The sequence below is a fragment of the Portunus trituberculatus genome, chromosome 14, assembly GCF_017591435.1.
Source record: "Portunus trituberculatus isolate SZX2019 chromosome 14, ASM1759143v1, whole genome shotgun sequence".
Taxonomy (NCBI): Eukaryota; Metazoa; Arthropoda; class Malacostraca; order Decapoda; family Portunidae; genus Portunus; species Portunus trituberculatus.
The window spans coordinates 10729184-10743193 of NC_059268.1; the positions used below are offsets into that span (position 1 = coordinate 10729184).

At 46.1% G+C, this 14010-nt stretch overlaps 2 protein-coding genes across 9 annotated transcripts in view; one reads left to right on the top strand and one right to left on the bottom strand.

The window, feature by feature from the left end:
- LOC123503414 (protein amalgam-like) overlaps positions 1-5777 on the top strand; it is a 67551-nt gene extending 61774 nt beyond the window's left edge. For 5 of the 8 annotated variants that reach the window (XM_045253169.1, XM_045253171.1, XM_045253170.1 and 2 more), the window contains 7 exons: positions 8-179; positions 352-474; positions 666-768; positions 1328-1520; positions 2446-2667; positions 3600-3723; positions 4430-5777. In XM_045253169.1, coding sequence (XP_045109104.1) covers positions 8-179; positions 352-474; positions 666-768; positions 1328-1520; positions 2446-2667; positions 3600-3712 — 926 coding nt within the window. In that variant the 3' untranslated portion in view covers positions 3713-3723; positions 4430-5777. The remainder of the gene's footprint in view (positions 1-7; positions 180-351; positions 475-665; positions 769-1327; positions 1521-2445; positions 2668-3599; positions 3724-4429) is intronic. The other 3 variants (XM_045253173.1, XM_045253174.1, XM_045253175.1) reach the window with 2 other exon arrangements.
- Positions 5778-6751: 974 nt separating this feature from the next.
- LOC123503413 (titin-like) lies at positions 6752-14005 on the bottom strand. Its single transcript, XM_045253168.1, has 7 exons — positions 10897-14005; positions 9594-9833; positions 9237-9407; positions 8856-9029; positions 8462-8692; positions 7754-7996; positions 6752-7614 (listed from the first exon to the last, which is right to left on the bottom strand). Exons 1-7 carry the CDS (start codon positions 14003-14005, stop codon positions 7589-7591), a joined length of 4194 nt encoding a protein of 1397 aa, XP_045109103.1. The 3' UTR covers positions 6752-7588.
- Between the last annotated feature and the right edge of the window lie 5 nt (positions 14006-14010).

The following is a 14010-nucleotide window of genomic DNA, read 5'->3' on the forward strand; positions in this document are numbered from 1 at the left end:
TCCACAGTCCCGCCGAAAGTAAGGGTAGAAGAGGAGGAGGTGATCACGGGGGTATCCTACAGCGCCACACTGGCCTGCTTCGTGGAGGCTGAGCCCATGGCCAAGGTGAACTGGTACCGCAAAGGAGACATTCCCGTCGATCCTCTCAGACTGGTGAAGAAGATGGACGTGAGGAGGAGGTAATGTGTGTGGGTGTGTGTATACTAGTAGTAGCAATAGTAGCATGAAGAAGATCAAAACAGCCTTGTAAACTCCAGTAACTTTCAGTAGAACCTCTTAAAACCTTTTGAAACAAGACACACAAATCTTGAGGAATATAGACTTTTCTCTCACTGTCTCCGCCACCCGCAGGTACTCGCTTCAGTTCGACATGGTAACCCTAGAGGACTTCGGGGTGTACACCTGCAACGCCACCAACTACATGGGTAACTCCTCGGCAGTAATACATCTCACGGGCCGCCCCAAGCCCGTTAGGTGAGCTTCATGTAGGACGCACAAAAGGAGGGTGATTAAGTTCAAAATTGTGTAGAAGTGTGGCTATTAGTAATGCAAAAGAAGAATAACGTTATGCTCTCTCTCTCTCTCTCTCTCTCTCTCTCTCTCTCTCTCTCTCTCTCTCTCTCTCTCTCTCTCTCTCTCTCTCTCTCTCATCCTTTTCCCCACAGGTACTTCAGTTCGCCTCAGGGGGATGAGAACACCACTTACACTCTGGTCTGGGACGTGGAGAGCTACGCGCCAGTGCTCACTTACACCATCTCCTACGGGAACGTGAGTGTTGCCTGTAGAAGGAACAGCGGCTTGGTAACGTATGGGAACTACGGTTTGTGATTGTAAATGGGCTGATCTCTCATTTTTAGTTTTCAAAAGTTACATAAATTTTGTCGTTTTCATATTTGTTTTACTACTTTTTTTTCCACTGGTGAGGAAGAATGCTTGTTAAACTATCATTAGATTCATGAAAATACCCTTGAAAATTTTAATAAAGATCACTAGAGTCTGGCAAAATCCGTGAAAAGAAGCTTTGTAGAACACGAATCAATGTTAGAAGAGTTCTCCATCACATACATTTTCTTTACGTTTTCTTTTATTATGTTTTGGCTACCTAAGCTAAATAAAATATTCGCGTATTATGTACTATATGCTACAACTGTCGCCTGTCGCTTTGGTTTAGTGATTTCTCATGATTAATATATATTTTTTTAGCTATTCAATCAGTTTCTCTTCGTCTCTCTCTCTCTCTCTCTCTCTCTCTCTCTCTCTCTCTCTCTCTCTCTCTCTCTCTCTCTCTCTCTCTCTCTCTCAAATTACCATCTCTGCCCTTACACAGGAGAGTGACCCTGAGGACCAGTGGGTGAACCTGATGGTGCCCGGCACGTCCTCCTCCTCTAGCCTGCACTCCAGCAGCCACACCTTCGACAACCTGCAACCTGGCGCCACCTACAACGTGCAGGTCACTGCCACCAATGAGTTCGGGGAGAGTGACGTTAACGAGACCTTTGCCTTTTCCACGCTGCGGGAAGGTAAGTGTGGATGGCGGTGAATGATAATGAATTGGAAGCCTCGCCATACTGGTGACACAGTGATTATCAACACTCAGTTAAGATTATCAAAATGCCCGAAGGAGGCATATCATTGTACGAGCGATGTAAATTAGTGCCTTTCTCTTGGAACAATAAAATAATCTCTTTAAGGCCTCCTTTGAATGGAAGGAGGAGGAGGATCACGAAAGCCATGTGTCACTGATATGGTGGATGTCGTCCAGGCGCCATTCCTGCGGGGCCTGGAGTGAAGGCATGTGGAATTGTCGTGCTCGTGACAAATTTGCTAACAAAGCCAGTCGTGTGTGTGTGTGTGTGTGTGTGTGTGTGTGTGTGTGTGTGTGTGTTTGCACATGCGTGAGTGCGTGCGTGCGTGCGTGCTCGCTCGCGCGCCAACATCCTTACCTCACGCTGGCTCAGTTGTCACAAGTTGTCACGGCGCCGCCAGTCCCACATGGCCCGTCGCTGCATGAGGCGTCCTGCAGCAGCCGCCGTGCTGTCAGGCTTAACCGGTAATGTTGATTTACTCAAAATTAAGGCTTATGATTTCTAATACAATTGACAATCACAACAATCCTAACGCTGCCCGGCCTGGCCACTCCCATGGACTCATTAATCAAGCCTCACGGAGATTCATGGATGGAGGTTCCACTTTGGTCACCTTCCTAGAAAAGGAACTAAAAGTGGATCCATTATAAAATAAACTAACATGCGTAGACAGAGAGTAGCGAGACAGCGAGGAATGTTCTCGCTTTGGAATGAACTTAGAGCTTTTAAGTGCAACAAAGGCCGAAAAGCAAGACGCTCAGACGGTGGGCCGTGAGAGGTCCTGTGGCTTTCCACACCTGGCTGGGCCGGGAGTGTTGCTGCACTCCTGCATCTGGCACGACTTCCCTCCCTCCCTTAGCCGGCAACATCTCCCCCGAGGGCGACAAGCCTACGGGGGATCAACATCCCCACCCACCCAGCCACCAATCCCAAGACGTGGTTTCAGAGACAGACGAGGAAGAGGAACCCTCTCAGGTGACTCCCATCAAGGACGCCGCAACAGTTGGAACTACAGATGGCGAGGGCGCTAAACCAACGCTGCAGGAGCCGCAGGTCATCCACGACGGGGTAGCAACGGCAGGTAGCGACTGACCCCACAGAAATGTTGCATCTCCTCTCTGCTCTATTGAGCTTCCCTCCAGTATTTTCTCTTTCCTCTTCTTCTTTTCTTCTTATCTCTCTCTCTCTCTCTCTCTCTCTCTCTCTCTCTCTCTCTCTCTCTCTCTCTCTCTCTCTCTCTTTCTCTTTCTCTCTCTCTCTCTTTCTCTTTCTCTTATCTCTCTCTCTCTCTCTCTCTCTCTCTCTCTCTCTCTCTCTCTCTCTCTCTCTCTCTCTCTCTCTCTCTCTCTCTCTCTCTCTCTCTCTCTCTCTCTCTCTCTCTCTCTCTCTCTCTCTCTCTCTCTCTCTCTCTCTCTCTCTCTCTCTCTCTCTCTCTCTCTCTCTCTCTCTCTCTCTCCTTGGATGGAATGAATGGAGAAGGATGTACGTATATTGCACAGCATCAGCTTATCAGCACAGACAACAAAAACTATTGCATGCCGCTGCTACTACCATGGCTGCTGCTGATAACATACTATTTGCTCTCTATAAAGTAACTTACAAGCTTTTGGCCTTATGATTTCCTTGCTACTAAGGAGAAACGTAGACATGGCTAGTATGGGGGCGCTGTGTAAGGGATGGAGACGTTAATGAGGAAAGAATCTCGGTGGAGGTGAAGACCCGTATTTAGAAACTCTTTGCTCTCTCACCATGACTATTTTCAAAGGCCACAGAGATGATAAGCCGGTCTTTAAGAGTGTTTCGCCTATTTTTGACAGAGAAATCTTGTTAAACAGTTACTGAAACCTTGAAAAATGTTTGAAGACCCGGGTAACTTCAACTAGAGCCTTTTGAAACTAGTGGAGGTGCGGCACGGTAGATGTTTGCCGTGAAAATGGTAACTGAAGGTGAAAATGATGACGGGAGCGAAGGATGGTGAACAGCACATATACTAATATCCCATCTTACCTCCAGAGTCTTCAGCATCAGCACAAGACTCTGCGGCGCCCACTCTCACCCCTGCAGAACGCCGGACGCAAATGGGGGCTTTCCTAACGGCAATCATCCTCTCCTGTTTTTTCTCATAATCTGCTATGAGGTGAGTGGAATGGAGGTGTGTGGCGGGGATGGATTGGTAGTGTGGCAAGGAGTGTGGTTGGGAATGAATGTAGTGATGTGGCTCGGGCGTGATAGCATTGTTAGTGGTAATGTGGATGGTGACGAGAGAGAGAGAGAGAGAGAGAGAGAGAGAGAGAGAGAGAGAATTAATGTGAAGTGTTTCTATAGAGGGAAGACGTAATCGCGGTAATAACAACCCAATATTCTCCTTCTCAGTCTGTCAGGAGGCGGTGGCAATAACAAGTAAGTGGTTAATGGGACGTGGTGTACGATATACTCCTGGAGTTTAGATATATTTTTCGAGTATTCTCCATTCTATTATTATCATCATTATCATTATCCTTATCATTAATAGAAGTAGTTGTCGTAGTAATAGTAGTAGTAGTAGTAGTAGTAGTGGCAGTAGTAATATCGTAGTAGTAGTAGTAGCAATAGTAGTAATAGAAGGAAGAACAACAAACATTAACAACAATAGCAACTTACGTAACTAAAAGCAATTAAGTACTCATAAATAACTATACCAACTTCTATGTATGCTTCACACTGTAACCTTCCCTGCACCATTTCACTATCGTCTATACACTAGTTATCATAAGGAAACACTAATACACTCCCTGTTCCTCCTCACCTCTCTGTATTGGTTCTTGCACGAGAATTATCATTCATTGCTTTTCCCACCCTGGCAGGCTGTGAGCAGAATCGTCTTCATCCCCGGCTTGGAGATGTACCTGGCAAGAGACGTGACAGATCTGGATTACGAATGAGCCGCCAAGGAGCAACTACACGAGTATCCGGCGGAAAGCGTTATGTGAATGCCAGCGGTCACGGCCTGTGTGCCTAAAGTCTGCAGTCAACAGTCAGAATCTCAGAGGGAAGAAAAAATGAGCATATGTGGAACGAGAAAATATTATCGTGGACTTGATTTGTCGAGGATCAGAGACGATGTACCCGAGTGTGGAGGTGAAGCGTGCCCAGGTGGTGCGAGGCGCTGTGTGGCGGTGGTGATTGGTTTGTCTGGTGACCTCAGTGCCGCCTGGTGAGGACTGCAGCAAGGAGGCATAACGGGAGACTTGCTAAGCACTCCAGGCAGCAGCAAGGTACACACACACACACACACACACACACACACGAGGCAGTTAGTCCTATTGTCAGCACACTTTCGAAGGACATTACTGACCGTTCCTTACAGCCAGTGATGCTCCCCTATACCTCAGTAAAAGATCACATTGTGGAGCCGTTGCTGCATTATGATTTCACTGTACGTTGGCAGTCTATTGTCGTGTACAGTTCAGGTTCAGTGTGTCCCTTAACCTCCCTACAACTCGCTAACATCTCTGACGCTGTCGAAGGACTTGCATTGTCGCCGCGAGACGTCCATCGCTCACCACACAGATTCACTTGTGTTTCATCATTCCTCTCTGTAACTGGAAGGTGGCTCATCTTCATCGGGTGACTACCATCGCCTGATCCTCGCCAGGCCATCAGCTGCACCTTGGTCTCTCTCTCTCTCTCTCTCTCTCTCTCTCTGATGGCCTGTTGCAGCACGCCACGAAGGCTTTTGCACCTGTTGATAACTTTCTCGTCATGCAAATAGCTATTATTACTAATATTACGATTATTATTATTATTCTCATCATCATTATCTGTAAAAACGATTCTCATTCAAGATCAACGTACGTACATATTATTACTGTACAGTATAGCCACAGACAGAGACAAACATGCTCCTCTTTCCCATCCTCCATTCCTTCATCCCTCCTCTAACACTTCCCCTCTCACCTTCTGTACCGCCTGCAACACTCACTCAGGCCGAGGATGGAATTGACTCTCTCACATTTCCCATAGCAGGGTATGTACCTTTACTACTACTACTACTACTACTACTACTACTACTACTACTACTGCTCCTACTCCTACTCCTTCCTTCTCTTTAGTTCCTCTCCACAGTGTTGTGAATATTTTGTTCTAAGTAAAGTTATATTTTCCTCCCACGTGGATCAAGACTTGGTAATAAAGGATGTAATATAGTCGTTATTCTGGCCTTTTCACTCACCCACGATATGCAGGTTAGGATTTGGAATTAATGCAGTCACGCTCTGAAAAAAGAAGAGGCACGATTGCCCAAGTTGGAGGAAAGACTGAAATAGGTGACATCACGATTAGGTTAAAATGTGAAACAGTAGGAAAAGGTTGACATTTCTCGAGGTACCTTTTGGCTTTCCTTTGTAATATTCCTCTTTAGATATCGATGCTTTTCACTTTTTTTCGACAGTTTATTTCCCTTGTCTAGAGCCCTACTTGGTTAAAAGAATGAAAGGGAGAGGGAGTGGAATCAAACATTTAAATGGTACAATATAAAGGAAAAGCCATAGGAAGAGAGGAAATGATGCACAAAGTTCCCAAATAGCATACCAGATCAATATGACACATTACTAAACAGTGTGTGCAGACAGTATACAAATATTATTTGGTACTTTAAGGCAGGCCATTACGAGCTGGCAAAACTTCTTTAATAACCGCAATACAAGTGAGCAAACATTAGTGCAACCAATCACGAGAGTCGATCACCTTGACACGGCAACTAGCACGTCTACTCTCTTAACTACCTCGTAATAATTTAACGTCCCAAACAGTTACGGCCATTTCCTGGTTAAAATTAACGCCACGAAATTTCTTAACTGATCGCAGTATTGTAGGTTATATCGGTAATACAGGAATCCATGTTACTTACTAGAGAGCTGTTGGTTGTTGGAATTATAGGATGGTGGCGTCCTCTTACGTGTCAGATACCCGACACGACACACCTGTCCTCTCGGGACTATACTCATCTTCGCACTGGAAGTAAGTGAAGCTGCACCCGAAACGTATTCGAATGATGAGACTCCAGACTTTGTGATTGGTGGCTTTGTACTGTAGCACTCCAAATGAAAATTAAATGAAATTAACATATTGTGTGACAGGTGGCAAAAGGGTCTATGTCAAATAATATTGAAATAATTGTACCAATCATTAACTAATCATTTTATTTGATTATTCAGTCACAGCTCGGTGCTCCTTTATACATTCATATAATCATCCATCCATCCACAAACACACACAGTTTCATTCACATCATGTATCAGGAGCAAAATATGTCCACACAAGCGTCAGTGAGACAGTGTCACAGCGGCGCGCTCCACAAACACCAACACCAGTTCAAGCAAGCGAGACCCCACACTATCTTCCATCCAGGGCGTCGAGCATTCTCATCGTGTATGTTGACGTATACATTCTTATAGTGAATCGAGCACCCATACCTATAGCAGCCCCTTCATTGGTGTGCGCAGTAATAGACAGTTGTGGCTTTTATGTACATCAGGGAGAGATAAGAGAAAATGGTTCAGTAGTTTCTCGGTTGAAGTGGTTTAAGTTGTCATGAAATGCTTCAGAATATTGCGGCCAAACGTTCACAACCTTTAAGAAAATGTGGTGGTGGTGCTGGTGCCTCCATCTCCGCCTTTGACAAGTCCTGCATTGCTAAGCCCCTATACTGGAGTGAATCTAGAAAATGCTCTGGACACACGTTCATACAAAGATAGGAACACGGGATACAGGTACACGGCCTTGGGATTGGCAATACTGATGTCGGCAAAGGCGAGAATGGAGGGTTTTGTATAGGAAACAGGAAGAGTGTAGTGAAGTAACGAATTTTCCCTATAATTATCATATCCTGCTTTGGTGGCCATCCGCAGCTTCACCTCTCAGCGGAATCACATGACTAGAAGAACGTTGGCGGTGGTGATGGCGGCGGTCCTTTCAGCATCTCATGGGGAAGTGTTGTGAGTGTTGAGGGCAGAGATTGTCTTCTATCCTCTCCGAGGCGCCCTAATGCCTGGAATACGAATTATTTGTTGTGACTAAATGACTAAATCAATAAGGGAAAAATAACCAAAGATTTAAGTGCAAAAAATACCGTCTAGGGTTATTTTGTACATTTTTCTTATCTATTTTCTTTTCCTGCGTATACTTACGTGTCCTAAGAGAGGAGTGAAGGTGCTGGAAGGTAGGGTTATAGTGTGGAAAGATCGGTGGAGGAAGTCTTGGATTAGCGGTTATCGGAATGGGGAGGAAATCAGTGGCTCGGAGTAGTGACTGGAGGGCTTGATCCACCCGCGCCGCGTGGTCAAAGAGCAGGCCGGCAAGGGCGTAGACTTGAGTCCCGTCAGGTAGGGCCATCATTCCTTCTACAGGCACGCCGTTAATGGTGAAGATACCTGAGGATCAGTACCACATGCTCTTAATTCCTTCCTAGTTAGAGTTCAGAGAATATATTAGGAGAAATGGGAAGAAAGGACTTCCTTACTTACTGATCGATAAGGAAAAACAATTGCTCTAAAAACTTAAAATGGTAGGTCTTTATGTAGATGCTGATATAGACTATATAACACCATAAATTCACAATCAGGAATTTCTGGCGATCATATGAAAAAGGAGGTTAGTCCAATGGGCCACAACCGAGAGGATCAGGGTGAAGATCCTGGGCAGCATGGAGACAATTGAGCTCTCCTCCTTTCACATTATACAGTAGATATCAGCCTGCGTGGTGTGGTGGTGTCAGGCTTATCATTCCCTAATCTCTGCAGAGTGGAATCATTATAGGCTGATGATGCTTATTACTATGATGATGAAAGGTGGAGAACTGTGATGACAGTGTGCTATGTATTTGATCCTTCGCTCACCTGCATCATTGACGGCAAAGGTAAGCCTGTGTCCCGCAAGGTTGGTGGCGGTGAGGCTACCTGCCCTGCGGATGTCGGTGGCGGTGACAGGGCCTTGCACAAGGTAATCTAGTAGGAATTCGTCGCGGAGTGCTTCGTTCTCGGGGGCGTCGTGGTAGAGAGGGTGCGGGGCATCCTGTGGCGCCAGGTTCGACACGCTTAGGTAACTAGGAGAGAGTACCGTCTTGGGAGCTGTGGAAAGATGCTGAACAGTAACTTGACCATCTTGTCCCTGGAGTACAAGTATATTGCTACTCACAGCGGTTGCATCCCTCCATCTCCCCAGTATGTCATTGATAACCCTGCCTCCTCATCCCTCACCTATTAGGCAGGTCTCTCCTTATCCACCACCTACCAGGCAGGTCACTCCGGTGTGTGACAGAGCCTCGTTGAGTCCAGAGGGCGTGACGCCAAAGGTCAAGCAGTGTACTGGCCTCACTTTCCGCTACCAGCCCAGGAATGGGAGGCACCGGCTGCAGTCTTCTAGAAGTGATGGGCAGGACTTCGGCAGTTACTGGCACCGACCCTTCTGAAATTTTCGAAATATCAGTAATCCTTTTTCCATTGGATAACAACAGTACTTCTGTTATAACCGTCCCATTAGTCCTTCAAAAAGAAAAAAATTCCTTTCTGTCTTTCCTCTCTGTTTCCTTCTTACCCTGTCTCACTCGGCCCCTCACAGAGACATCCCCCTCAGTTCACATTTCACCACACACTCTCTACCTCTCTTCCTCACCTAGCGGGTGCCCGAGAGGACCAAAACGTCTCGGTTGGCTGTTCAGTTTCCGCAGCGCAGCGTCTACTTTCGCCATTTGCTCGAAGAGTAAGTTCGCTAGAAAGAACACTTCCGTACCATCTGCAAGCGTCTTGACCGACATCACCTCTACTCCATTTATTGTGAGTCCTCCTGCAAATACACAAGTCATCATCGCCAAGGTCAAAAGTAGACAAACACTGCATATTAGTAATTAATAGATGTTATACTGTTTTCATATCGCTGTTAATGTCACCCATAATGCAGCATAACTTTACTTATCTTATCAATTATCATATCTACCAACTTAAAGATACGATAGCCTATATCTGCGCATACCTGCATCGTCAGCCTTAAAAACGAGGTTCTTCTTCGCCAAATTAGGAACAGTGAAACCTTCGGGATGAGCTATTCTCTTGTCGGAGGCGCTGATCGGATCCTGCACAAGGTAGTCCAGCAGGAACTCAGCACGGAGGGCTGTGTTCTCTGGGGTATCGCTATACAAAGGGTGAGGGCCGTCCTGCGGAGCTAGGTTATACACCAGGAATGGGGGCGGAGAGAGTATTGTTCGCGGTACAACTGTGGGAAAAGAATAACAGTGAACGAAAGGAATAAGTAAAGTTTGCAGCTTAATTGCTGTTACCATTATGTGTGTATTGTTAGGCATGTTGATTGTGATTGGCAAATTACTCTGGATTCATTTTGTGTGTGTGTGTGTGTGTGTGTGTGTGTGTGTAATTCACCACGGTCTTCTGCTGGGCACTCAGCCAGTCTTCTCCATTATGGAGCGAGCTCAGAGCTCATAGACCGATCTTCTGGTAGAACTGAGACCATAACACACTCTACATACCGGGAAGGCAAGGCCACAACCCCTCCAGTTACATCCCGTACCTATTTACTGCTAGGTTAACAGGGGCTACAGATTAAGAGGTTTGCCCATTTGCCTCGCCGCTTCCCGGGACTTGAACCCTAGCCCTGTCGATTGTAAGTCGAGCGTGCTAACGACTACACTATGAGGTGTGTGTGTGTGTGTGTGTGTGTGTTTGTTTGTTTGTAATTCACCTCGGTTGCCTGCTGGTCACCCAGTCAGTCTTCCCCATTACGGAGCGAGCTCAGAGCTCATAGACCGATCTTCGGGTAGGACTGAGACCACAACATGTAATTCACTGTTCACTGTTTGATCTGCTGCAGTCTCTGACGAGACAGCCAGACGTTACCTTACGGAACGAGCTCAGAGCTCATTATTTCCGATCTTCGGATAGGCCTGAGACCAGGCACACACCACACACCGGGACAACAAGGTCACAACTCCTCGATTTACATCCCGTACCTACTCAATGCTAGGTGAACAGGGGCTACACGTGAAAGGAGACACACCCAAATATCTCCACCCGGCCGGGGAATCGAACCCCGGTCCTCTGGCTTGTGAAGCCAGCGCTCTAACCACTGAGCTACCGGGCCGGTGTGTGTGTGTGTGTGTGTGTGTGTGTGTGTGTGTGTGTGTGTGTGTGTGTGTGTGTGTGTGTGTGTGTGTGTGTGTGTGTGTGTGTGTGTGACAAGTATGCCCTGAACAGGAAAATACGACAGATAACTTCATGTGTTACTTCACTACAATAAACATTTAAAGGGGCTATTCTCACACCTTGAGCACGAGGTCGGGGAGCCGTCGGGTTTCGATTCTGTAGCAGAAGTGCATGGCGCCAGATGTTTAGCAGTGAAGAAGCCTCCTCTTCCTCAACTAGCTTGGGAATTTCCGGTACAGTTAGTCCTGATTTTCCAAATGCAACTCCCTTAGCAGCGGTAATGTGCATATCAATCTGATGAGGAGTAGGAGGTATATTTGTTATTCCCTGTGTTCCTTCATCACCGACCGTCTCCTTGGGATCATGGGCGTCAGGAAGTTCTGGAAGTATCTGAGGGATTGGCAATTCTTCCTCTGGTCTAACTTCTGGTACCCAAATTGGGGCTGGAGACTCTTGGATGACAGATGCTGCTTCCCTTTCACTCGGTGACGCTGATGTATGGTCAATGACAGAAACAACCGTTTCTGCCGTCAGGACTACATTGCCGTCTATTGGAGTCACTATTGCATCTTTTGGGTTTCTAGAGATTGCTACAAAAGGTACGTTCTTGAACACTGGAGTCTCCACTTTATTTACCGGAGTCTCTACTTTACTAACTGGAACCACACCTGTATCCACTGATCCTTCCACTTCAGCTATTGGTATTCTTACTTCATCCAATGGTACTACTTCTCCTTCAGCCAATGGTGCTCTTACTTCAGGCACTGTTTCTTCTACTTCGGCCATGGCCACTTTTGCTTCAAACACTGGGACATCCGTTCCAACCACTGGTACTTCAACATCAATCTTTGGCACTCCTACTTCAGCCACCGCAGACACAGCTTCGACCACTGGTACTTCCACTTCATGCACTGGCTCTTCCACTCCAGCCAACGGTACTTCCACAACGACCTTTGGCAATGCTACTTCAGCCACTGCCGAACCGGCTTTGACCAAAGGTACTTCCACATCAACCACTGGTACTTTTACTTTAGCCACTTGTGCTTCCCCTCCAGCCACTGGTACCTTTACATCAACCTTTGGCACTGGTACTTGAGCCACTGCAAATCCAGCATCGAACACCGGTACTTCCTCTTTAGACACTGGTGTTCCAAATTCAGTCGCTGAGGATAAAGATCCAGTTAACGGAGTTTCTACCTCAACCAGAGGAATGTTTACCTTAGGCTTAAGAGTTATAGTTTCGATTTCTGCAAGAGAATGTTTAATTTCAACCGTTGGAGACATAGGTTCAGCTATTGGCACAGTCACTTGGGATACTTGCACTTGATCCAATGTTGACAAAGTTTCAGTCACTGGCACTCCCATTTCTATCATTGGTTCTTCTACCTCAGTTAGTGGCGCCTCTACTTCGGTCACAAAAGACGTAGTGTGAGTTACCGGTACTTCTACTTCAACCATGGAAGACATAGTGTGAGTTACCGGTGCTTCTATTTCAGCCGCTGAAGACATAGTTTCAGCAAATTGTGCTTCTAGTTCCGTCACTGGCGCTTCTATTTCGGTCACATGAATCTCTCCTTCAATCACTGGCGCTTCTGTTTCAGTCACATGAGCTTCTTCTTTAGTCACTGGCACTTCTGTTTCGGTCATGTGAGCTTCTCCTTCAGTAACTGGTGCTTCTGCTTCAGTCACAGATGACATAGTTTGAGTCACTGAGACCTCCACTCTAGTAATTGGAGCTTCTACTTCAGCCACAGAAGACATAGTTTCTGTTGCTAGTGCTTCAGCTTCAGTCACTGGCTCTTCTACTTCAGAAACAGAAGGCATAATTTCAGTCACATGCTCTTTTGCTCCAGTCACTGGCGTCTCTGCTTCATTCCCTGTTGTTTCTGCTTCAGTCACTGGTGCTTGTACTTCAGCCACAGAAGACATACTCGTACTTTGAGTCACCGACATTTCCACTCCAGTTACAGGTGGCTCTAATTCAGCTAAAGAAGACATACTTTCAGTTGTGTCAGGTACTGTCTCTTCTATTTCAGTTACAGAAGGTATGATTTCAGACATATTCACTTCCATTTCAGTTTCAGTCTTTGATGTTTCTACTTCAGCAACGGAAGACATCGTTTGAATCATTGGCTTTTCTGCCTCAGTTGAAAAAAATATGCTTTCAGTCATTGGTACTTCTACTTCAGTTGCTGGCACTTCCATCTCATCCACTGGAGACACAGTTCCAGCGGCGGGCACATCGAATTCGAACATAGTCCCTTGAACTCCAGACAGTGATACCCCAAATTCAGTTACAGGTAATTGCACATTACTCATCGATACTTCGAATTCTCTCGGTGGCACTTGCACATTGTCGGTTGGCATCTTAACCTCAACTAAAGGATTTATAGCTTGAGCTTCAGTGACAAGACCTTCCTCTTTAGCAAAAGGAGTTTCTATTTCCATCACTGAATCCACAGCATCAAGCAGTGGTACTTCAAATGCAACCATTGGAGATTCAGTCAACGGAATTTCCGCTTCAGTTTTAGGAACTACCACTTTATGCCTAGAAGTTAGAACAGCAGACGGTACTTTCCTTCCAGCCTCTGGGACATCAAATTCAGCTCTTGGCGTTTCCACTTTACTTGGTGGAATTTCAGCTTTGACCACAGGTTCTTTCACTCTAGCCACTGCAGATCCAGCTACAGCCAATGGTACTTCTGCCTCAACTGCAAGAGGTACTTCAAATTCAGCTGCTTGAACTACTGGCACTTTTACTCCAGTAACTGCAGATCCAGCTTTAACTAACGGCACTTCTGTTTCAATTTCAGCAAGTGCTTCAAATTCATCTGTAAGTGACATAGGTCCAGCTAATGGAACTTCCCCTTTAACTAAAGGAACTTCCACTCTAGGCATAGTAGCTTCAGTTTCAACCATAGGTATTTCCATTCCTATCACTGGTATTTCGACTGGCATTTTTTGTTCACTCTCTGGGTTCTCAGTTTCAGCCATTGACAATTTTACATCGGACACTGATACTTCCATTTCAGCCACTGAAGACACATCTTCAACAAATGATCCTTTCATTGCAGCCTCTGATGGTTTCAGTTTAGTTTCTGACACTTCCACAGCCACAGCCAACTGAGGCATGTTTTGATGCGTCGGAGCTGCAGCTTCAGCTACTGGCAACTCTAATTCACTCACTTGATTGACAGGGTCAGGTGGTGACACTTGTACCTTAGTCATAGTAT

Bases quoted from the DNA above. Each gene is read 5' to 3' on its own strand.
- LOC123503413 (XM_045253168.1), bottom strand. From the start codon at position 14,005: ATGACTAAGGTACAAGTGTCACCACCTGACCCTGTCAATCAAGTGAGT. The intron at 9,408-9,593 runs GTATGCGCAGAT...GTGTATTTGCAG, and splicing joins TTTTAAGGCTGACGATGCAG to GAGGACTCACAATAAATGGA. The intron at 7,615-7,753 runs GTAAGTATACGC...TTCGTATTCCAG, and splicing joins TCACTCCTCTCTTAGGACAC to GCATTAGGGCGCCTCGGAGA.